The sequence below is a fragment of the Vidua chalybeata genome, chromosome 2, assembly GCF_026979565.1.
Source record: "Vidua chalybeata isolate OUT-0048 chromosome 2, bVidCha1 merged haplotype, whole genome shotgun sequence".
In the NCBI taxonomy this organism is placed as follows: Eukaryota; Metazoa; Chordata; class Aves; order Passeriformes; family Viduidae; genus Vidua; species Vidua chalybeata.
In genome coordinates this window covers 112,115,729-112,140,404 of record NC_071531.1, presented here as the reverse complement: position 1 = coordinate 112,140,404, position 24,676 = coordinate 112,115,729, and the positions used below count along the sequence as shown (strand labels likewise).

Below are 24,676 nucleotides of genomic sequence, written 5' to 3'. Positions count from 1 at the left end.
GGGACTGGCTCGGCACAGGCGGGAGCCGCCGGGACATCTCCGCGACATCGGCGGGGACATCGCGGGGACATCGCGGGGACATCGCGGGACATCGCCGGGAGCCGCGTCCCGCCAGCGCCCCCCGCAGGCCAGCGGGAGCGCTGCCGCCACCTTCCCTTCCCGCGCCTGGCGCCCCAGGGAAACGGGATTGTCCGGGAATTCTGTGGGACGGGGCCAGCGCGGTGAGGCCCGACCAGGCCAACAGTGGCATCCCGGCCTGGAGCGGGAATAGCGTGGCCAGCAGGAGCAGGGCAGCGATTGTCCCTCTGTACTCGGCCACACCTCCAGTGCTGTGTCCAGCTCTGGGCCTCTCGCTTCGGAAAAGGCCTTGAGGGGCTGGAGCGAGTCAAGGGAAGGGTCTGGAGCACGAGTGTTGTGGGAAGCCGCTGAGGGAGCTGGGGGTGCTCAGTCCGGAGAGAAGGAGCCTCAGCGGGGACCTCACCGCTCTCTACAACCACCTGAAGGGAGGGTGTGGGCAGGTGGCGTTTGGCCTCTGCTCCCAGGGAACGAGGGACAGGATGAGAGGACACGGCCTCAGGCTGTGCCAGGGAGGTTCACGTTGGGCATTTAGAGCCATTTCTTCACAGAAAGGGTGATTAGACACTGGGATGGGCTGCCCGGGGAGGCGTTGGAGTCATAGTCCCCAGAGGAGTTCAGGGAAAGGCTGGCTGTGGCACCCGGGGCCGCGCTGGGGCTCGCTCGGCGCTGTCGGCTCGGACTCGCCGACTTCGGGGTCTCTTCCGTCCATCCGGTGACGCAGCGCAGGGCTCCCATTGGCTGCCGGCCTGACGGTGACTCCGCCCCCTCCCGGGCCGCGCGCTCGGGGTTGTTTACATCGTCTGCGCGCATTGGCCCGCCCCCAGCGGCTCTCATTGGCTGAGGAGCGCGGGTCCCGCAAGTCTATTGGATGACAGCGGGGGGTGGTGGCTCGTCACTCCCGAGACTGTCGCTCATTGGCTTGGGGGGGGCGGGCCGCGCTGCTCCCATTGGTGAGGCGGGGCGAGGCTCCGCCCCTCGCGGCGGGTGGGCGGGCGGTACGGGCGGGCCCGGCAGTCGGTGGCCGGCGCCGTGCGGGGTGGGATGTCCCGGTCCGCGGCTGTGCGGGGCGCGATGTCCGTGTCCTCAGCTGGCCGGGGAGCGATGGCGCGGCTGCTGCTCCTGTGCGCCGCATCGGGGTTGCTGCTGGCTGCCGTCGCGGCCATCCCGCCGCCCGAGGAGGCGGCGCGCATGGCGCGCTACGTCCTGCACAGCTGCGACTGGGGCGCGCTGGCCACGCTGTCGGCGCAGGAGGGGCTGCGCGGCCGCCCCTTCGCCAACATCTTCTCCCTCAGCGACGGCCCGCCCGGGCCCTGCGGCGGCAGCGGCGTCCCCTACCTGTACCTGACCGACATGGAGATCTCCGTGCAGGACCTGGAGGTGAGCGGTGACACCGCGGGTGCGAAGTGACCCCGCGGAGGACACTCGGAGGAGCACCCGGGTCACTCAGGCCTGCGCTCAGCAGCAGGCGGGGGTGGCGAGGCGGTGTGGCAGCGCTGGTTCACGGAGCCACGGGATTGCTGGGGCTGGGAGGGACCTCTGGGGATCTTTCAGCCCAACCCGCGGCCAGGGCAGGGTCACGTCGGGCAGGTGGCACAGGAACGTGTCCTGGTAGGGCTCTCCAGAGAGGGAGACTCCGTGAGCTCCGTGGGCAGCTGTTGCCGTACCCTGCCACCCTCAGTGTAAAATTCTTCCTCATCTCTGCTTTAGTCTATGGCTGTTCCTTGGATGTCGCACGGTTTGTCAGCCCTGGTGACAATTATTAGTGCTTGAGCAGTGCTGTCTGTGGTGGCAGTCGGGGAGGTCTCCTGAAAAGTTCCTGCTGATCGTGGTCTTGAGAAAGAAAGGGCAGCACCAGACAGAGGAAGTGTCTGCAGCTTCCAGAAGCACTGAGCAAAGAAATGAGGCGCCACAGAATATTTGAACAGTGAAAATTTCACACACAAAAAAAGTCAAAAGGACTGGAACTTGTCAGTGTTCTCAGCAAAGAGAATGCTTACAGAGCCTGCTGAAGGAATAGTTATTAAATCTCTGGAGCTTACCATAAGGGGAAGCACACTTATAAAGGCAGCGTTGGCATGCTGAGACTCTGAGTGTGTAATTGGCCTTGTCCCAGGTCTTTTGTGGCCAAGAGTTTGCTAAAAACTTAATGAAATAGCAGTTGTATGCCTCCTTTATTGGATTTGATTGGTTGTTTTTGTAACTTACAATATTAGTCAACACAAAATAATGGTAATTTTTCAGACTGTTTCATAATTTTTTGTTTGTTCCCTGTCAGGTTTCAGTTTGTTACCTTAAAGTAGTTTAATTATATGTCTGAGTACTGTAGAGAGTCTAATTTATTTTCCTGATAACTTTCTTTCCCAGAGACAGCTGTTTGCTTTCAGAATAACATAAAACTGGTAGTGAATATTTCCTTCAGAAGGCTCCTCAACAGGTCCTTATTTTGCTGCTTCAGGGCAGAAACTCCTGACACGTGAATAGTCACGGGCAAGGGAGAAGGTGCCGAATAATCATGAGTCAGCTTTTTGGGAGTTAAGCAGCTTCCTATCTCTCAAGTGGTTGCTTCTGTTTCATGAGGTCACCGGTGCTCAAGTGGCTGTGGAGGGCTTCTCTTGGACATGAGCCCTTCTCAAAGCAGGGGAATTTCCCTTACTGGGACATAATGACCCTTAGTAAGTGGCATTCTGCAATCCTGTTTGGCACCAGTGCTTTTCAAGCCATGGTCACCAAATTAGTTTTTAGAAAAACACTCAGCTATGGGTTCTTTAATTCTTCAAGTTAGGTGTTTCACTTAAATACTTAAGATTTTTTTTTTTTTAAACCTAACTTCTAAAATTCACTTTAAATGCCAAAAGAGCTGTTTGGGAGAGCCAGGAGGCTTTTTTGAAGAGATGTTTTTGTACTAAGTGATTTTACCAACAGTTGTGAAGCTGAGTTGGTTGCCTTCTCAGTAACACTTTGCCCTTCCACCAGAATTTACCTGATGAAGTTCACTGTATGTCATTGTCTTCTGTACTGTCCTTTGTGTCTGCAAATTGTAATGTATCATAATTTGCATGTGAAACAGGTAGGCTGAATTCAGAGTTTTAAGGAGTGCTGTTCTGTGATGTTTGCATTTTATTTTAACAAGCTTCAGTGCACCTCTGAACTGGGCTTTATTTCAGATTCAGAGCTCACCCAAGGAGCCTTTCAGAAGTAGTTAGGAAAAGGTGGTGACAGCTCTGTTCTTTCTGCCAGTATTACTGAGCTGAATAAAGGCCCAAGAGCTGAATAAAATACCAAGAGCTGAAAATGTGGTGGGTATGACATTGTTTTCACATAAGAAAAGCAAACATAAACCTGTTATGTTTCTTCTTGCATTTCAGGTCAATTCAAATGCCTCTTTGACTGTGTCTTTAGCACAGACTCCTTACTGCAGGAAGCACAGATATGATCCTCAGAACCCCCTCTGTGCCCACATCATCTTCGTTGGGAGCATTGTCAAGGTAAGCAGCTGAAAGCTGACCCTGGGCAAGGTTGTGTGCATCAAATACAGATTTGTTTAGTGGAGGGAGAGGAGAGAGGTGAGAAATTATGTGCAGAAGCACATGCTGAGGTGTTCTCTGCTGTGATACCCAAAGTTTGTGAGAGGAAAAAAGTTTACCCTTGATTTTTGCAGAAGCTCTGCTGACAAGCCTTTAGCAAGGAATTTGGGGAGACAATAATGCAGAAAAGCTCCCTCATTCCTGTCAATGTGTTGTGAAACTAAGAAATCCGAGGCCATTATTTTGGAAAAACCTTCATATTTCATTCACATCTCTCTTGCTCAGTTAAATTCTTTGGTTCAAGCAGTGTGACATACCTTCTTCTGAAACTCTGCTGAAGTAAATACTAACCTGAGCTACAAAGTTGCAGGTGCTATAGACAGAAAGTGTGCATTGTGTGATCCCATGGTGTTGCTGCCAGGGCGGTGTTCTTTTGTTCACCAGTTCTTTGGTGTCTTGTAGGAGGAATTGAGAGCTGCATGTGTTATTCACTGAAGATCCTAATCCCATTATTGGGGATAATGATTGAGGATGGGAACTAGTCATCACTACTCTCTCTTACTTGATAGTCTCAATTCTTATTTGGTGTTTTCACAGCTCTGGTATTTGTACATTGCACTCAGCAGTCTTGTAGTTGCTTTCCTGAGTTTCTCATCCGTAATGGAGTTGATTTTATTTAGGTAGTTCTTCTTGTACTACACCCAGAGCTCTAAATTGTTGATTTAACTCTTTAAACATCTGCACATTTAAGCACCAAGGTATATTAAGCACCATCACACTTTTCAGCTTCCCTTCTCTGTAGCTTTTGTTAAAATTAAAACATCCCATTTGTGTTTGTGTGTTTGCAGATGTCTGGGCAGAGTTGTATCTGTTTCTGTCACTTCGAATGAGCAGGTGCAGAGGAGGTGAAATTACACCTAAGACACATCACACATCACATTATAATAATTCACCTAGCATCCATACTTCTCTGTTTTGTGATTTGTTTTAAGATTTGTTCTTATGTTGATGAAATACTTTCTTCCTCATGCTAACTCTAAAAGCAGCATTTTTATTTAATGTTGAAATCCACTACTTTGCAAGTGTTGTCTGTCTCACGCAGTTGCACACCACACTGAAGATGAGCAGACTCAGCCACAGTAATGAGCCCCTTGGGACAAGACATGGCAGGACTGAAAAAAGCACACCACAGTCAGCAGTGGCTTTTTAGCTAAAACTCATCTTCACAAGACTATCTTATTGTAATATTTTCCTGGTTTTTGTTTAGGTGAATGATTCAGAAGCAGACTTAGCCAAAAAAGCATTATTCAGTCGCCACCCTGAAATGGAAAGCTGGCCCAAGGATCATAATTGGTTCTTTGCCAAATTCAACATCACCAATATTTGGGTCCTGGACTACTTTGGTGGATTGAAAATTGTGACACCAGAAGAGTACTACAGTGTCAAGCCTTAGTAAGTACTGTAGTTTTTCATGGCTAACTCTCATTATATTTCACACCTGTGTAACTTCTTGTTGTTAACAGGGAGGAGTGACTCCTGTAGAATTGGCACTGTCACTGTCCTCTGTTTGAATTAATTGCAAGACTGATGATGTTTTGGTCTAATAATTAATAGTAGTGAGACTCTTCAGCATTTCTGAAGCTGTATTAATGGGATTGCAGCAATATTGCTGATACTTCCAAAAGAAAATTGCTGTTGAATCTGTCCTTATGATATTGAAGTATAGAGAAATTGTGTTCTATTGTCTACATAAAAACAAGTCTTCAAAACTTTCAAATCTATTTTAGCACAGTCAACATGAATTATGCATTCATTTCACTCATATTCTTACTCCTTGTAGGTGGAAGAAGATCCTTGGTGATGCTGATGTGGAAATGAATTACTGTGGCTGTTTCATGAAAGATTTATTTTTTCTATGTAGTGCAGAGCTGAATTAATAATATAATAAATCAAACACCTTGCATTGTTAATGAGCATGTATTACCCTTATAAAGCAGATTTAACTTCTCACTAACTTGAATCATGTTACAATGAAAAACCATTGTGCATAAGCAATAACTAAATTTTATTCACTGGATGTGAATTTGGAAAGATATCTGACAGTGTGCATTCAGAAATGTTGTATTTACTGGATTCTAAAGCATTAGTCCAGTTCTAAAGTGCCTTAGTTAAATAATGTTTCTGAGCACTTTCCAATATTATTTTATGTTTAATACCAGTTTAGTTCAGAATTTTATAGTGAAGTTCTACGGGATGGCTCAGCTGATGGAATGGAAAGCATTGCCTTTATTACAGTGGCAAATGATGTGCTGAGTTTCCAAATCCTGTTAAGCATTTTCTTTGCACTCTGATATACTCACTTTTTTGAGCCATTTTTCTGTTTTATTGAATGTGCTGTAGAATACAGTTGTGTTCATACCAGCTGTACCTATACCTCAGGATGAGTTCTTGGTAATTCCTCAGCTGATTGCCTGCCTGACTCTGTAATAAAAGCAGATCAGTAGTACCTAAAATATCTGACTTAAGAAGAGTAGTGTCTTGTAAATTCAGTGAGAATGTTGTGAAGGATAAATATTTTCTGATTGAGATTCTGAAATACTCAGTTTTGTTAATCTGATCAAATGGCAATTCATCAGCTTTTGTTCCCCTCAACAGCAGAACTGAGCAGATTTTGGGGTCTGGAAGCCTTAGACAACAATTTTGGATTAGTAACCCAGAAGTGAAAAAGAAGCAATACAGTTTGACACAAATGATTCATGATTTGCAGAGAATGAAAATTAATGAAAGGTGTGCTTAATTAATTCTGTGTCAAAGTGAGTTACACCCAACCACAAAAACCACCTTTTTAACATCCTCACTGATCTGCTGTGTGCTGAGTTCACCAACACTAAAATTGTTTATAAACAAACAAGTTGATTTTACAGTGAGCAAATATTACCTAGTTGACCTAGAGTAAAGTATTTAGACTCCTTAGAGGAGGTTGATACATAGAACAGTGGGATTTGTCATTTAAGATCCCTGTTAAGATCTTAATGTTGTTGTTATATCACTCCTTTTCTCAGATACTGGGATTATTTGTGAAAGTATTTTTTATATAACTTATTAAGAGTTCTTCATAAGGGGAAGGAAGGTACGTGGTACTGTTCTGTTCTACTATTTTAAAACTAATTTAGGATAAACTTACAATATAGAAACTATTTGTGTTGAATAGGTAACACTGATATTTAATTTGAAATTGGAAAAAAAATATATAAGGTATGACAGTTGTGAAAAGTCATCTGAATCTCTGTCATGGACTCAATACTTTCTGTGAGGACACCTGAATGCATTACGTGTAACCCTGTAACTTCTGATGTGTGAGACCGATGATGCTGGGCTTTTGTTAAAATTAAAATACTTTTTTGACAAGTGGTGTCAAGCATTATTTATTGCATGTCCAAGAATTATTCTCTCCCTCCTGCTGTCTTCCATACAAGCACTCTCTTTTCAGTGTTCTTGTTTTACTGTTTCTCTGATGTCTTTCATTCTTGCTAGAATTAATGGAGGAATGTCCCTACTTACACCTGCCATCCCCTCCTTGGATTAAATCCGTGTCTTTGTACTTCATATGCTTTCCTGCATCTAATGCTGTGAAATGTAAAATTGCAAAGGCAAATGGCATCATTCCACACATCCCCAACTTCCTTCTTCCACCAGCTACTTCTGTACCCCCAGATTCTTCGCTGGTAGGGCAAGGTGAGAAGCAGGAAAGGTCTTGACATTGCATGAACAATAAAACAAGGCTGTTTTAAGCACAAATTCAAAACAGCCCCAAGCAAGCTAAGGCAAAAAACCCCCAACCACAAAACCCAAATCTCCATCCCAGCCAAAACCAGTACACTGCCTGCAAAAGTATTGCTTTCACTTGAGGGTTTGGTGCAGAATAAGGCTCGCTTTGTTTCTGGTTTTCTTCTCCTTTTACTATCAATTCTCAAATATTTCCTCCTTGAAAGTGAAAGGGCCTTTTTTGGTAACAGTAAGATCTTAAAACAGTTTTGTAATGCTACTGCAACAACTGTAGATCATCCAAATCTCTTTACCTTTCAAATCTGGGAGGACCCCAACCAAATGTTTCTTTGGGAAAATGGTGAACAGAAGACTGGTTAAGCTACATGTACAGACCTGGATTTGAGGGTAAATTAGAGAAGAACTCTGGAGCTGTATCTGTACATCTCACTGAATAGTTTTTGGTGTGTTTTATATGTGGTAGCAGAACATAAAGCAGTTCAGGTTATCAGTCTTCTTCCTTAGTAATAGGTGTGTAAATGTTTATATCACCAACCCAAGAAAGTCATCAGCTGGTCCTATTTTTCCTCACCTCTGTTCCCTGTGCTCACCTTCCTTCTGTTCAGCCCATTCAGGAATTTGTTTGTGAGCATGTTTCCTTTTTTTTCCTGCCATCCAGGAGTAATACCGGGGCTTAGAACAGAAGGGGCTGAGTATAATCAGCTGATACAGCTGTAAGCAGTGAATCAGTGTTTTGATTTCTGTGAGTATCCTCTGCCAGGGCATGCTTGAAGAACCTGAGCATATTCTCAACATCAATGAAGTCAGCCTCCCCACCTGGGAGGCACCTGCACTCACGGGAATCTGACACAGGATAACTGCAGGCACCTCACTGAGCCACAGGATGTTTGTTAGCTGGGAATCTAATAAGGGTAATCACTACCTGTCATGTTCTACTTCCTACTACATGTTCTTCCTTCTATTGATCTTGCTTATTGACATGTTTGTGTTTCTACTTCTTGATTTTTCAATTTGTTTCTTGTGTTTTAAATGTAGGACTTGTGCCCACTAGGCTCTTGCAACACGCAACACCATTACACAGTAGATCTTAAATATATCAGGTATTCATTTAATCCTTTATTCAGGTCTCTCTGGAATTAATTTCTTACCTGTTTAATATTATTCCTGTGATCTTCACAGTAAAATATAGGTAGGCCAATCAGAGTATCAGACTAACACAAAAAGTGTTAATCGTAATTTAATGGATTAATCTGTTTTCAAAAGGTTTTTCCTGAGCAAAACCGTTGAATAGAGATAAAATCCAATAAACTGATGTATTGTAGTTGAACACAAGAGGGTGCCACAGACTTACATTCGGCGGGAGTGTTAAATGTTTAATGCTTAAAAGTGGTTATTGAATTCATCATAACTCAAAGATGCTGGAAAAGCAAACGACGGGGGCATAATATGAACAAATTCCTTTTCTACAGTGCTTTACATTATGAATGCTTCCCTCCATAAACACAGCAGCCTGCTGGCTGCAAAAAAAAGGAGCATTCATCATGTTTTTGTGTTTTGTAATCATTTTGTGCTACGGAGAGCTCAGAAGTAATATCCATGAAAATGATTTAAAGGTTTTTAAATTAAGTAACTCTAGTAAAGGAAATGGAGACAGGTATAGAATGCCTCGGAACATCGACTGGGAGCAGCCAGCTCCAGACTCAACAATGTTTATTTCTGTCAAATCCAGAGAGAGGGGGTTCATTAGTGTGACCATGCTTCAGCTTAGGCTTATTACAAGCTGAATTAAACTACTTGACTCTGATTTGTAATTTCCAACAGCTAATTAGTCTTGGGTTCTTCAAGTGCCCCCGGGCTGCTCTCCAGTGGTTTGGGTTGCCCTGATGATGTGCAGGTGTTTGGGTGATGAGGAAGAGCTGGGAAAAGCCTGAAGCTTCCCCTTTTTTCATGGGGACTGTGTTAGAGCTCAGGTTCTTGTTGCTTGCTCAGTCCCATTGTCTTGGCCTTAAGCGTGTCTCAAGTGTGTTTGACCCTGGTTGTTGTCACCCAGCCTCTGCTCTTGTCCAGGTACTGTGGGACTGCTTATTTTGGGGTTGAGGCCACTGTCCTGCCTTCCTTGCCAGCTCCTCTGCTTGAGTGGAGCAGTCCTTGGTTCTCTCTAAGAATTGCATTTTCTGTATGCTGGGGGGCTCAACCCTTGAATTTCTCTTGCAGTTGCTCCCTGGGCTTTTTGACTTAAGAACTGCTGTGTTTAGAGGCTTCCTCAGAGTTTCTGAGTTGAATTGGTGTAAAAAGATTAGGCTGTAAGTCTTATTAATTCTGGGCGTAGGGGTTAATGTTCTTTACAGCCTGGTTTTCTGTGGAAACAAAGCTTAGGTAACGTTTCTGGGTACTTGCCTTTGTCATATTTGTTTTTACTTTGTTGGATTCAGATTTGAAATGGGGAGTCTGACCTCAAAGCTAGCAAGCTCCTATAAATGTCATGACAACTGTGAGCTGGGGAGAGGAAACAAACCCCAGTTCACATATATTAAAGGTACAAAAGTCATGTTTTGAAAATTTGAGTTTCATTAGTTGTGCTGATTGTAGAGCTGGAGTATTCTAGTTAAGTGTGACCAGGTATGCAGTTAGTATCAGAAAGGGTGCAATTCTGTGTTGTTCAGGGGATGGTAGGCTTTAATCAAAGAACCTGATAGCTGTAATGATGATTCTGAGTTATTTTCTTCCTCTAGCTCTTACTAGCCTACATTAAAAAGCCTCAAAAATTCCCCATTACTATTTGCTTCTGATTCGTGCAGCTGCTAGGCTTAGTTTTGCATAGAATTTCTCCAGTTTAAACAAAAGAGATGCCACATTTCTGGTGGTGGGCCCAACAGCTGCTGTGGGGCTTGTGGAAAGAGGAGAGTCTCTCCCTTGACCTCAGTAGTATTGTCAGTGTATCCACACAGGTCTAGAACCACTTCATGTTATTTTTGCTACTGTCACTGACTCAGATTGTAAATTTACTTTGCATCATTACTCCTCCCTTCCCCTTAGATGTAAAAATGTAGATACCAGTTTGTAGCATTCCTGTAAAATACTTTCAAGCTCATCTTAATACCCTTAGATGACAGGAATGCTTTATTTGAAGAATAAGATGACTTGGTTTTAATCTGTGAGTAATTAATTTTAAGGCTTTTAAAATAAATCTGTGATTTGCTACAAGCACAGAGTAACTTGACAAAACCAAACAGAGGGTTTGTGTGTGCAAAGGGGGAGAAAGAGACAGTGTCAAGAAATAGTGTGTAATTGCATTTCTAAGCATGTATATTTATGTGAAAACACTGAAGATAATTTGTGATTCTATAATGTTTTTATGTCAGTGAAACCTGTCCAACATCTTCCAGTGTTAACAAGTAAATGGTTCTAGATTGAAAGGTGGCAATTGTTTAGAGATAAGAAAGAGAAATAGTTGCACAAACCCTGCATTATATGATTAGAAGAACATTGCACACTAATATCCTGTTGTCTTTTAGCAAAAAACCAGTTGCCTAATCAAGCATGAATTGGATTTTTGATTTGTTTTAAATGCTTAATTGAATTTCAGTTAATTTAATTAAGTTTTTCCTCAGGTGAGCATTTGAAACATGCAGAAGAGGTGTGTGTAAGGGGTAAAGAAGGGAGGAGAATAAAGGAAAAGATGATACTGCCACAGACCTTAAAATGTGGCTTCACTGTATCTTTATATTTATAAAAGGCATAACCTGATAAGTCATATTCTATACAGCCATGCAAGAAAATACTGAAGGTGTTCTATAATTAAAAAGAGCATTTCAAGGATATGTGTAGTGATAAAGTCACAGAACTTTTCTACATAGGCTGCAATGTAACTGGGGAAATTCACCTGCAATTAACAGGGCTGTTGATGATGGCAGAGAGAGTAGCTTGAGTAGCCCAAAAGAAAAGAAGCACTGTTCCTCCTCCTTAAAATATGACATAAGCAGTGGTCTCTTGAGTACATTAACAACAACAAAATCCAGAGCAGATCATAACGGTGTCACTGGGGAGGGAAAAATTGGATATTACAGATTCAGTAGTCTCAAAATTGAGCATTCAAAGAGGATGCATTTTGACTTTCTCCTAACAACTCCTTTATAGGTTTCCACAAACCCTGTCGTACTAAAGATTTTTAAGACCGTAGCAGGAAAAAGGAAACTGCCAGTCACAAAAATCCCTGAAATAAGAAATAGAAATGTTTTTGCATCATATCAGGGCCTGTTCATAATCTCCTGTAGGAATCATGCACTCCTGGCCATATTTGTCTTTGTGGTCCTGCACAGGTGTTCCTTTTTATGTTTGGGTTTTTTTTTTTCTTGTTGCACGTGTCAGGGTTTTTATTTGCTCGATGCAGCTGCAAGGAGTAGTGACAGTCAGGTGGGTTTTCCTTGGAAAAGCAGTCTTTTTATACACAAAAGGGAGCAGTTGTAGAAAAAGCAACTCCTTCTGTCTCCCTGTTGGGAGCCGCAAAGCAAGACCTGTAGTTAGACTCTGTCTTCTTTCCAGCTCTCCATTTGCTGGCAAAAGTGCAGGGCAGGGACTAATCCTCTTGGAATGCAGCCATTACCACTAAATAAGTATTAATTGCTGCATTCCAAGGGGATTAGCACAGTTGAACCCAATTATAGCAAATCGAAGCTGCACTGTAAGGCACTACAGTGCATTGAGATGCAGTGAAGCAGTGTAGGACTGTCAGTCTCCAACATTTTATCAATAAAAATTGTGGGCTTACACGTTATAAACAGCAGCCTATTTCTTTTCAGTGTCTTGGTCTGAATGGCATGCCTGGCTGGAAGCTACAGCTTGCTCACCAGTGAAAATAGTTGCTTTTTTAAACACCCATTATCTTTGTGTGAACATCTCAGAAACGTTTTTAATACTTGTTGAGTTAATTATGGCGCTGCAAGCATCACTCCCTGCTGGACCAGGGGCAAGGCTCTGCAGTCTGTCTGGATTCTCACATCTCTGAAGTCAGCCAGCTCTTCCATCAGGTGATGTAGGAATTAATTTTGCCTGCTAGTGTTAACTGTATCAAATAGGTTTAGGAGAGCTCCTGATAACCGACCTGTTCTCAATCCCAGCAGTCTGCAGTGATGATTACAGGCATATCTCTGTGGTAGCAATACAGGAGCCAGAGGGCAGTGTGTAGTTATATATATTTTTTTAATCCTCAGCTTGACTGTGGTGTGGGTTTGTTGTTTTTTTTTTTTTTTTTTTTTTTTTTTTTTTTTTTTAGTTTTCATTTATTTCCTGTTAAAACTGCAAACCCTGCTGCTTTTTTTTTTTATATGGTACAGTCAAAGCATAACCAGTAACCGTGAAAAGGGAATGCTTCTGGGAATGAATCAGCCCCTTGCATTAGAGCTGTTCCAGGATTTTTTGTGTCCAGAGAAAGGATGGCATATGGATGCACAGAACCAGTTGAATGTAGGCCTTAACTATTTTATGAAAGATCTTATCCTTACGGATAATGAGCTGCACCTTAACCAGCATTAAACACACTGAGTTGTACTTGGGGACCACTTCAGTTCCCTGACCCATTCTGTTTCAGGAACCACAGATCAAATATTGCAGTCTTCCCAGTGCAGGTAATTCTTGAAAATGTACTTTCCTCCACCCATATGTTTAGATGAAGAGTCAAGTTTAGCTGAGAGCTTTTCTTAACACAGCAGGAAGGGTTTTATATTTCCGCTGTGGCCTTGTCTGTATTGAGAAAAATTGCTGCTGGTTCAGCTGAACGAGGGTTGGCATTCATTTCCAGTCCAGGGTTAACAAAGTCCTTACAATCTGACTGAAGTGAGTAAAATGAAACATCAGTATGGTTTAAACTGTTGGTAGAAGTGTATTTGCAAGATTGACCAATGCACAATGTGGGCAGGAAGTGCTGAAGTTTTTACAGTGCTGCGTAGCTCCTGGAGATGCAAAGACTGGAAAGGCGGAAAAGAAGGTGACACTCCCAAACCATCCCTCATGGTAGAATCGCAAGCCTTATGAACACTGAAAAACCTTTTCCTAGAGAGGAGACCACTTCCCCTTTATCTTTTCCTCTACTGCTTGTCTGCATGTGATTTGCATCTCTCCCATGCCATGCTTGTTGTGAGAATAATTCACAATACAAGCATGAGTACTCTTCTGTATATTTTGATTATATTTGGATAATGATAAGCTTGCCTTAGTTCAAAAGCTGAGGGATGGGGAGGTGGGAATTTCTAGGGGCACTGTCATGCAAAGCCTTTTTCTGACGCTACCCACACTTCCAAATGAAGTCCATATACTCAATTTCTCTGACCTTTCCCTATCTAGACATCAAAACACACTGGCCCAACCGCTGTTCTCCCAGTGTGCCTACTGTTGCTATTAATCTCTCTTTCTTACACAGCTCTTCATTTCTTTTCCTTACCTTTGGCCTCAGCTCTTTATTCAAAGTGATAATTTGCTGGCTTTCTGCCGGAGGGAGAAGCTATGATCAATAACAGGAGGAGACAGAGGTCAGTGGAATAGTGATGAGCAGTGCCATCTGCTTCTCTGGAAACACTGTTACCCAAAAATATCAATAACTAGGATGATATTTCAGCTTTTGGATAAGGCATCAGTGAGATTGAGGCAGCCAGCAGTGAGAGCACAGGTCTTTTTTCTGCTCACTAATTCCTTGTTTCAGCCAATCTTCTGTCACACAGAGATGTGGACAGAAAGGGCTTTATCCAGCTTGCACTGGAATATAGAGCATGTACCTGAGCACAGCCATTTCTGGGGCTAATGACACCTCGTTCAGGTTCAGTGCATGGCAGCTCTCCTGGGCTGTGCTCTGCTCTGGGTCAGAGCCCATCTCCAGCCTTTCCTCGGAGCTTTTGGGGTTGAAGAGCCACAAAGAAAACCTTCCCCTGGGCTGGGAGAGAGCAGAGACTCAGCAGCACTGCCTGGTTATCACAGAAGGGTATGCTGCACTCTAACACCTGGTGCTAGACTACTACTAGTGTCTAGTACTTTTGGTATTGACTGGCACAATATATAATGATTCAATTAAAGGAAAAGACAGTTTTATCCATGTATTAGCTTTAATTATTCCAGACAGCAAGGTGATTAATTTCTTCCAGGAACTTCAATTTACTTTGCCTTCAAAAGCCTTACTTTTTGCGAGCACAATATCTTTCATCCCACCATACTATAGGGAAATTTTTATCATCTGTTTCTGTGCCTCCTGGGGATGCACATTCCTCTTTCTTTTCTAAGAATTAGAGACAGGAGAAAAAAAAAATATGCATTGAGATGCTTGTACTTCCTCCCAGCCTAAGCTCTGATCCTCAAGTGCATTATTAGTATTACTGTTGTAAACATTAAACATTCAGTGATCAGTCGAGCCAGATGTATTTTGATGGGAGTGAGGCTGAGCTTTAAGCCATTAGGTTTATCTAAGCTATGTTTTCAAGCTTTTCTAATTCACAGTTGTCTAAAATGAACTTTCTTTTATTAATAAAAAAATGAAAATTTTTATTTGCCTGCATTTAAAAAGAGCACAACAATGTGAGATTTCTTAGAAAGTGGACATTAGAAATGAGTTTTATATCGTTATGAGTTTAGACAACTATATTGTTCAAAAGTGACTATAACTTAGAGTTTTAAATTTCTATTTATGCCCTGTGCTGCACATTGGGAAAAATTGCATAAACCCCTTTTTGAAGTCAGGTCAAATTTGATACCAGAAACAGAGACCAGCAGCCGCTGAGTGGGGATGATCTAGGAACCATGAGACAAAGTGGGGAAAAAAAAAAAAAAAAAAAACCCAACTCACAGAAAACCATCTTGCAGATAGGAAAAGGATGAATAACAAAGGAAACCCCAAACGTGAGAAGGCAAACCCCAGCCCTCACTCAGAGGCTGTGAAGGCAGAGGAAGCCGGCAGGTGGACTCCGAAAGCCCTCATAGGAGGTGAGCCTCTTCCTGTGGCGGCCACACGCCAGCACAGCCCGTGGAGGAGCCTCCTCTTCTTCTTCTTCTTCTTCTTTTTCTTCTTTTTCTTCTTCTCCTCTCCTGTGGCCTCCTGTCCCCAGGACTGTCCAGCCTGGCAAGATGAAGTGGAGGAGGATCGCCATCCTGGCCACCCTGCAGGCACAGCTCCCAGCCACAGGTAAAGGCAGCCTTTGGGTTTGCGAGGGGTTCTCGTAAAGCTCTTTTGAGGAAAGGGCGCGACGTCTCTGTGGTGGATTCACCACCATTTTGGTAGCAGGAGGGCGTCTGTGTGAGCACCTCAGCCATGCCTGTCCCCCTGTGAAGGAGGAGCAGGACCTGCTGTGTTGAACCAGCCTGGGATAAAGAGCCCCTCTGGAAGGACGGGATGAGGGGCCCTTCTCCTGCTGGAGCGATGCCACAGCTGAACAGTAACTAAACAAAGCTCTCAGCCTTCACCTGGGCCGCTTTCCCTGCGATTTCAGAGGGGAGATTTGAGGCAGTGATGGAAAAATTGTCACTTGAAGTAAGCTGCATGGGAGAGGCTTCTCATGGGGTTGGGCTGCAGGTTTGTGGCACACAGCAGAGCTGGCAGGTGGGAAATGGGGCACAGGGGGTGACAAAAGGGCAGGGCCCTTCCCCTCACGTCCCTGCCTTCGTGCTCCTCTTCACCAGACCCAGCACAAAATGAAGCCATTTCTTCCTTTGTGTTATTTATTTGTGTGGTGCACAGGCCGGCCCTGCCTGGGCACCGAGCGGAGCAGCTGCAGTGTGCACAGATCTTCCAAAGTCACGTTAAGTTTGAGAAGGAGGAATTTACTTTTTAGGAGCATAGTAGATGTAAAGGGCAACAAAATTTACATCTGGAAAAGGCCTCAGGTGAGGCCTGAATGTGCCATAGGCCACATCTGAGCTTGCATTAGAGCCAAATCCTCCGGAAGACTTCCCCCCCTCAGTGTACACCCTGGCTGTACTTAAATCCAGCAGCCTCAAGAGCTTGGGTGACATTTTATTGGAAAGTTTTCTGGGGATGAGAGGAGGGTTTTGCAGCTGCTTTCCAATGCTGTGGAACCAGTCCTGGTGACTTGTGAGGTTTTTCTTTCAGGAGAATTTTGAGGAAGGTTTTATGCTCTCTGGCAGGCCATGATTTGTGTTTGTCCTCCCTTCAACCCTTGTGGCCTCTGTCCCTTTCTGATGCCCAGATATGATCCTGTACTTAAGTATACTTCTCATATTTTGTGCCTTGCTCTTTATCCACAGATGCATGTTGAGCTACAGAAGTATGGAAGTTACTTTAGGTCAAAATCCATCTGCAAAACCATCTTTTTACATTTCCTCCCTTTTAACCTATTACACAGTGTCTGTAGTTCAGGCTCCTATTTGTGCATTTTCAGGAGAAAACTTTGAAAAATATGTCATGCAGCTTGCAGAGGTCTTTGGTGCAAAGCTCTTGGGGTATTCACACTCACAAAGAATAAATGGTTCGAGTTTTGAACCGGATACTGTTGTTACTGATTTGGAGGTGGCTGCCTGTGGATTTCATGGGAAGTATTTTTGATTGGATATCTGTAATAGTTTGAAGTATAGCAGCATTTAGCCTAAGAGTGTAGGTAAAATAGAAGACATATCCATCAAAACTTGTGGAATTGTTGCCACATTATGGGTACAGAATAGACAAAAACGAAAATGTAAGATCTGTCATGAATTTAATTCAACGATGAGACCAAACAGTTGGTTTTTTCAGCTCAGAGCTGTGGGCAGGACGATTTTTCTGCTGCCTGGAGTGTTTTCAAGCTTTCTTAGAGATGACTTCTAGAAGGACTTCTGGGGAAATGAACTTTTAATTTTTTCATGAAACAAGCTCAGACAGATTCAGTACAGATTCAGTAAGCTGCATACCTCCTCACAGTGAGTTAATTCCACTTCACTATAAAGTGTTTGTGCTTATTCTTTAAAAGGGCAGCTGAAAGATGCCACCAAGATTAGCACTGAGGAACTTGCAAAGCTTTTCTTTTTGATCTTTGAGTTCTGAAGTAAATATATCAAGCGTGAGGAAAAAATGTTTTAAAGTAATTCTAGAGATGGGCCATGAATTCTGATGCAGACTTTGAATTTATTGACGTCAGACCACAGATTTCAGAGTGCTCAAATTTGGCCTTTTAGCAATTACAGAGGGAGGGCATCTCACATTTTCAAATACAAATTTATATATATATATACAGGTTTAATTCTCTTTATTTCCCCTCTTCAAAGGCACAGAAGTATACATCTGGAAATCTAGCTGTGGTCCTCCTATAGCATCTCTGTTTAAAAGTCCATGAAAAGTATTAATTTTAATTATGAGCAGATTACTTTGTTAATCATGTTGTTTGTTGAGACAAGACTATTGGAAGACTTGTACCTGAATATCACAACTAAAATGGCAAAAACCTTCATACATTTGACACAGCTTTTGTTCTGAAGTATGACAGGCTTTGGTAGCAATAAAATAGTCCTGTGAGCAACACTGTAGAGTTGCCCCCCTATTTTTTTTTTAAGGGTGATGAGATGATGCTTTGATTTATACAAACACATGCCACACGCGTGTATGTAAATGTATGTGCAAGAATTTAAGAACAGCCCTCCCCTTTTCTACATGTCTTTACAGAGTCACTTTTCTCAGAATTGTCTGCTAAATGGAACTGGACAGTGCCCTGTTTTTAGCTAACTCTGTGGAAACTACAGCAATGTTGGTCTTTACCAGATGTTACTTGCACAACTCATTTCCACACTGTTGTTCTGCTCTGCATATCTCTATCTCCTGCCATTGGGTTGCCATGATGCCATCAGCCTTTTTTTAGTCAGTTCAGGGACAGGTAATAGGTCTTAACATTAATTCTTTTCTTCCCTCTCATCAGATGATTTATCTGCTCTGCAAACGACAAGATTTGTAAACCAGGAGTTGTTTACAAGCTTGTCTGAGGAATCCAAACCAGAAAATTCAGATTTTTTTTGATACCATCCCCATGTTCTTATGCGCTATCTTAAGTTCTCCGAGCTGTGTTCTTGTAACACCTAGGAGGGGAAAAATTTAAAGGTTTAATTTTACATGTTTTATTTCTTTTATTTCTCCTGCCTGTTCGCAATGCTTCATTAATAATTCATGGAGAAAACCCTATGAACCGGCAGAATGGAACAAAATGTAGGCAGTGTAGCCTTTCTTTGTAAAGGGACATTTGCTGAGCCCTTGCAGTGCTATGTTCAATTCTGTAATGCTTGTTACAGAGTAAGTGCTTTCTAGCTCAGCCCTTCCAAGCAGAATTCCTAATCAGTGAAGTAACAAATTAATGATCACATTCCTTTTTGGTTTTTATGTGCACTAGATGGGAAGGATATACAAAATACAGAAGGCTATCTGCAAAATATATTTATATTTTTCCTCTGTGTGTCCTTCTTAAGTAAGACCATGTGGATAAAAAGCTAATGTGGAGTTAAAAAAGGAGATTCACTAGCAGCTTAAGGGGACAAGAATTTGATGTGTAAATGAATGTTTATGTGAGGAATGTTTTTGACAGCCATTTTCTGTTGTTCACGCAGACTTTGAATGGTGACTAGCATGAGAAGTAAATTTAAAATTTTTTTTTCCTTGCATATTTCCATTAGGAAATATGGGTTATTTCCTAACTCTTTCCAAATTCTAACCAAACTCTCTTTTAAAAAGAAAGAAAAAATACTCTTTTTTTTTGCACAATTGCAGACAACCATTGACTCCTCCTCCCCTTTTCCAACTAATCCTCTATTTGAGTGTCTATATTGTACGTAGAAATGTAAGATGCATCAGCTATTCTGGCAAGAAAATAGAGGATATTTTTAGATGGCATGAATGGAAGATGCAACTTCTTAAAAATACTTAAAATAAAATGTGTATTCTGCTAAAGGTATCTACTTTCTCCGTGTGCATGTTAAACTCATAAACATATTGTTGACTTTTCACTTTTCTGCTGACTTTGGTCAACAGATAAATTTAAGTTTCACCGCTGATTTTTTTTTTAATGCTAAGAGAACAATTTATGCTATTCTAGAGTCTGTGAGAAGATGAAATTTTACATATTTTTCTGATTTGTGGTGTTGTGTAAGGTAATATTTTGAGACTGGGACTGAATATTATTTTCTTAATTAACTTAAGCTCTGGTCCTTTAAGTATATAGTAATTTTAGCTTTTAAAGTATGTCAGTCCAAAGCAATTTTTTTTCAGGAAAGCAATGAAAACATTTATCTCCACTCTGTCCTTTGATTTATAACTTCAAATATAACAGATAAAATGTGCAGGCAAACAAAAATCTTAGTTTGCAGTTCTTCGATCCATTCACCCAAACACACAAGCCTTGGAAATTAGCAAAATGCTTGTGTTCAGCCCCAAACAGTGTGTGCATTCATCTTTGTGGAAGTTAGACTTTTTCCAGTCCTTTGCCAATATAACTATAAAAAACAGAAGTAGAAACCAGCTAGTTTCTCAGCCTCAGAGGTCACAAGCACTGGTGAGTGCAAGTTCTGCTTAAGTGATAGAAGCCACCTCAGTTTTTGAACGAGGTAGACTGGAAATATTTTAAGTCCTACAAGTTCCCTAGGAATAAGCTATCAACCTTTGGAAGCCCATTGTGTATTTTCTTCTCCATCCTTTGTTATGTATCTGTTAAGTCTTACAAGAACAGCAGCTCTGGAGCTTTCCATCTTTCTGTGCTTTTGGTATGTGACTGTATGTTAAACATGTGCTTGTGGAGCCTGATGAAATGCTTGTACTGTCTGGCCTATTTCTTTTGTGAGATGTATCTGTAGTGAAAACTTCACCTTTATCCTGACTCTTTCTGAGTAGCAAACCATTCTTTTCAGTTTGATGTATTTTTTAAGTGAAGGAGAAGCCATAATGATAACGCAACTCTCTGAAAACTCAGATAATGCGGAGGTGAAATATATACCGAATTAGAATTCAATGGAAGCTGACAGGGGAAAGTGATTGGAAAATTTTCAACAAATGATAGAAGAAATGGCAGAAGAACACACTGAATAAGTCTAGAGGGTGGCCAGTTGTCCATACTTTTGGGCTATTTTGTTTTGTATAGTTTTCTTAGGAAATCTCACAGTATATGATTTACCTACAATTCAACCTGCTGTCTTAGGTGAAAATCTCAACTTTCACCTCAAATAAATTTTTCTAGTTTCCTGGTAATGTTTTCTAGCTTGTAAATTAACCTTGAAATGCAAGACTGCATGGCTCCAGAAAAAAATAAAAGAGAAAACTAGCTATATAATTTGTCACTTCTAATTTTTTTTTTTTTTGAGGCAATTGCTATTTTTGGGGGGGCAATAGCATGCTGCAATGCTCATGGTTGCAAATACTAAAAATAGTTTCCTTGTCAAAAAGAAAAGCACATGAAACCTTTTGACCCAGAGAACACTTAGAGCAGCTTTCCTAAGACCCCTCCAAGTTTGTATAATAAAAATGAATGAATAGATTTTATTATTTGCATCAGAGAAATGGTCTGAAGCACTTTTCGAATGGGATAAGATGCAATACCCAGGAAATTAATGAGGGAATACTAATTTGGGTGGTGTTTTACTTCAAGTAAGTGTACCCTGGCCATTGAATAAAGACTAATCTAACTAAAAACCCCTTTTTCCTCGTTGTTCCTCCAAAATCATAATGAGTTTCTTCCAGACAAGAGCATGGGTGTTTTGCATTCATTTCACTTAAGAGTGTTGCTGTCATCTGCGTGACAGCCAAACGTGAAATAAACTGAGCCAAATATTTATAAAAACACTTCCCAGATATTTAACACATCAAGCGTGTGTTGTAAATTCATTCCAATTCCCCATGGTGTGAATCTTCTCACAAAGCAAACTGAGGCTTGGGGAAAGAGAACAGAAAAATCTCCAGGTGGTGACCACTGGATTGATGGGAGCAAATCGAGGCTTATTGTGTGAGCATGTGGATTGTGGAGCAGGGCTCAAACTAATGAGGTACTTTGTTTTCAAAATATTTATTTTTAATTAGTTCATGTAGAAATTCAGCTCAAACTAAAATTGAACATTCAGTATTTTACTTCTGAGCAGATCAATCTGAAGCAAGAGTTTGGTATAGTCTGACAATGTCACTTTTTAAATACTCTCAGCAAACTCAACTTCCTAATGGTGGAAATTGTGCATTCCTAGGTATCAAATGTTTGTTCTGTCACTCAGAAATAGCTGAAAATTTTAAATTATTCCCTTAAAAAAAAAAATATATATATATATAAACTGGATTCCCGAGCTGGGATCTTGCAGCTCACAATTAATTCAGCAGAATTTTAAACCTTTGCCAAGAAAAATTGTAGTGCGTATCATATTATATTGAGTTGTGAAATAAAATTGCTATGACATCTGGTCATTTCTTCAGTTGCATATCAACAAGCTTCAGTCAGGGGACGGACCCTGCATCAAGTCTTTGGGAACAGAAATTATTTCTGTTTTTATCCACTATGTATTGTTACAATTTGTGTAGTTTCCCATCCAGCCATGTGAAGCCAACTTCAGGAAAGGAAGCGTTACCGGAATTTGGAGTCCTCTCCCTCTCTTTCTCTCTCTCATGGACCTTTTTCTCTCCATGATGCAGATTTGCACAATGTCATCACTTTGGGCTTTAATGTAAGTAAAGTAATTTCAGCAGCACTTTGTGCAAGCATGAAGGTGCATTTCTAGAGATGGCAAAAATAGAGTAAGTCTTGCAGGTTGGATTAATAATCATCCTCTAAGGGAAGGAAGATGGGATACAGACAGAGATTAATAATATATTGTTGGTATCTTGTAAAAAAAAAAAAACTCTACCTAAAGACAGTTTCTAAGAAGCAAACAAATAATTCTTGTGAATTACTACAAGAATAGCTGTTCCATTCCTAAAATGTCATCCATGTAGCAAATTAGTATCTTTGCATAATTTTTGGAAGAATGCTGTTTAAATTCTACGTATTTCTTTCTAATGACTTGCTGCTAATGTTCAGGGTTCATTTGTTGTTTTATGTTATTTTATGATTTGTTGCCTGGAGGTAAAATACCTGAGTTAGTGTCCAGAGGGGAACTCATTCTGAAAGTCTAAGTCATTATAGGCTAGAAACTCTTAAGGCAATTTGTAATAAAAATATTTTCAAGAAAAGTATATGGAGGCAGTGCTGTATGAAGTAATGTAAGTGTACATTTTTCTGTTTGATTTTTTTGTTATGACTTTTAATTTTCATATTTCTCAGGAAATGAAAAAACTTCTTGCTATTAATATTGGTTGAGCACTTAATAGTCTGTTGGAATTTGAAGAGACACAAATGCAATGCAACCAAAGTAACCTATATGATAATTAACTGGAGGTTTACACTAGGGAAGGATTTGATTTCATCCTTGTTTGTTACCTGCATTTTTTTTTCCTGCTTATTTGTCAGTCACAAAGGGGCTCCTAGTTCTTTCAGTTGCTTTCAGGACTTGTAAATTCTGTGCCTAAATTTTTCTGAGGAGTTTCTCTGATGAGTGATGTGGAAGAAGGAAATATTTGCAAGTGGTAATCTCAAAGAGAATTAGTGAAAGCAAATGAGAAAACCTTTCAGAGAAGGGAAGGGGAATCATTATACCCCATCACCTGTTGCCTAATTTTTAACTTCTTGAAATGATTGATCTTTTAAATGTAAAACTGAGCATTCATATGTTATAAGCATAATTATAGCCAGCAAGCCAGAGAAGATAAACAAGGTTAACCCATCTGGATTTCAAGCAGAAGATCAAACACCCTTCCAGTTACTTTTAAAAATATATGCCAGAAAGGCTTTCTAGAATTTACTCTCTCAGAATATGCATTTAAAAAGGAAAGAAGAAAATATCTCTAGGATCTCTTGGAAAAAAATTAGTTTTAATTATGATATCAGTAGGACCCATTCTCATTTTTATTGGAGCAGGGAGGTGGTGGAAGCTTTGCCTTGCCACACCCCGTGTTCTAGATGAGCAGAGTGGTGCAGGAGTGCTGATTCCCATGGCACAGAGCTGCATCCTGCTCCATCTGGGTCAGGCACAGATGGGTGGCTCTTCACTGCGATGAGCTGTAAAATGCCCTCATTTGAAAGCCCAAGCCATCCCCAGTTTTGGCAGATGGCCCGTTTTCTGCATCAGGCTCACTACAGTTTGCTGACAATCCGTATTTCTTTTTCTCCAGAAAACTATTCCTCGTTTTATTGGAAATAGCACAACATTGTCCGTTGTGGTTTTTTTTTTTTTTTTTCATTTCCAAAATGTGATCCATTCTGATCACATCTCCAAGTGTTTCTCCTTGACTCAAACGTTTAAAAACCCCAAAATTCTTTCACAAAATTACTTCTTTCTAGAAGAAGCAGCTTTAATTTATCTTGTTTTGAATTCTCTCTTAAATTTCAGATGTCTCTAGTATTAATGTGAGCTAGGCAGAAGTATTATTTTCCCTCTCCTATTCAAGCAACTAAATTAATCTCACTTTTTCTAATAACTCAGATGGTATTTCACTACTTGACTCAAAACCCAGCTGCACTACAATGCATTTGTTGCTGCTGTTAGCTATGTCTCTCCTGATGGAGCACTGCTTATTTTCAGGCTTGAGACAACTTTTTTTCTTCTTTTTATAACTCTCTTAAAGAAGTTACAGATATGAACCTTCAGCTCTATCTTGTGGTAACATCTTTTCCAAAGTGTTTTTCTCTGATTTTATCTTTCTCAGCTGCAAAGAAGTAGCTAACAAATTTGCCCCCTTTCTCTCTTGCTCTTCTTTTGACATCCTGAGCCAAATGTCTATTTTTTAGACATAATGGTTGTAGTAGAACGAATGTCAGGTTTAAAACAGAGCTTAAAGGGAAGCAATTTCTGCAAAACTTCAAAATACCTTAACACTTTCCCCCCCCACACCCCCTGTTTTCTATTAGGTTATTCAGAACCCTTCCAAAGTATTTTTGTGAGACACCAAAAAGTCAGTGAGCAATTTGTGTTCTACATTGGGAAGAGGGAAATGCAGATTCAGCTCTTTATTCTGAATTATTTGGAGCAGGAGCTTGAATGGGGCTCCCACAAGCTAAGCCATTTGAGAGACTCTTGCTGATTTTGGTGAGAAATTCTAACAGAGTCTAGAAAAATTCCTTGGTTAATGGGTCATCAGAATTTGTTCCTGATGAACTTGACAAACCTATTTTAAAAAATCTCAAGCTCAGTTGTAATATTTTACAGAATCAGTTTAATCCTTTGCAGTCAATTAACGGGGTAGGTATCTCCAAGAGTTTTCCCATCCACTCTGGCAA

The 24,676-nt window shown here is 41.3% G+C and overlaps 2 protein-coding genes across 3 annotated transcripts in view; both read left to right on the top strand.

Annotated features, from left to right (window-relative positions):
- The first annotated feature begins 1,092 nt into the window (after positions 1-1,092).
- CREG1 (cellular repressor of E1A stimulated genes 1) lies at positions 1,093-7,010 on the top strand. 2 transcript variants are annotated; one of them, XM_053936048.1, is made up of 4 exons: positions 1,114-1,455; positions 3,444-3,563; positions 4,870-5,054; positions 5,443-7,010. In XM_053936048.1, coding segments are annotated over exons 1-4 (642 nt in total). In that variant the 5' UTR covers positions 1,114-1,119; the 3' UTR covers positions 5,444-7,010. The 2 variants fall into 2 exon arrangements, with proteins under 2 accessions (XP_053792024.1, XP_053792023.1); XM_053936049.1 differs by lacking the exon at positions 5,443-7,010 and having other exon boundaries at positions 1,093-1,455; positions 4,870-5,055.
- Positions 7,011-14,522: 7,512 nt separating this feature from the next.
- The window catches only part of CD247 (CD247 molecule), a 48,040-nt gene continuing 37,886 nt past the window's right edge, over positions 14,523-24,676 (top strand). Inside the window, 2 exon segments of the mRNA XM_053935738.1 lie at positions 14,523-15,463; positions 15,465-15,549. Coding sequence (XP_053791713.1) covers positions 15,242-15,463; positions 15,465-15,549 — 307 coding nt within the window. The 5' untranslated portion in view covers positions 14,523-15,241.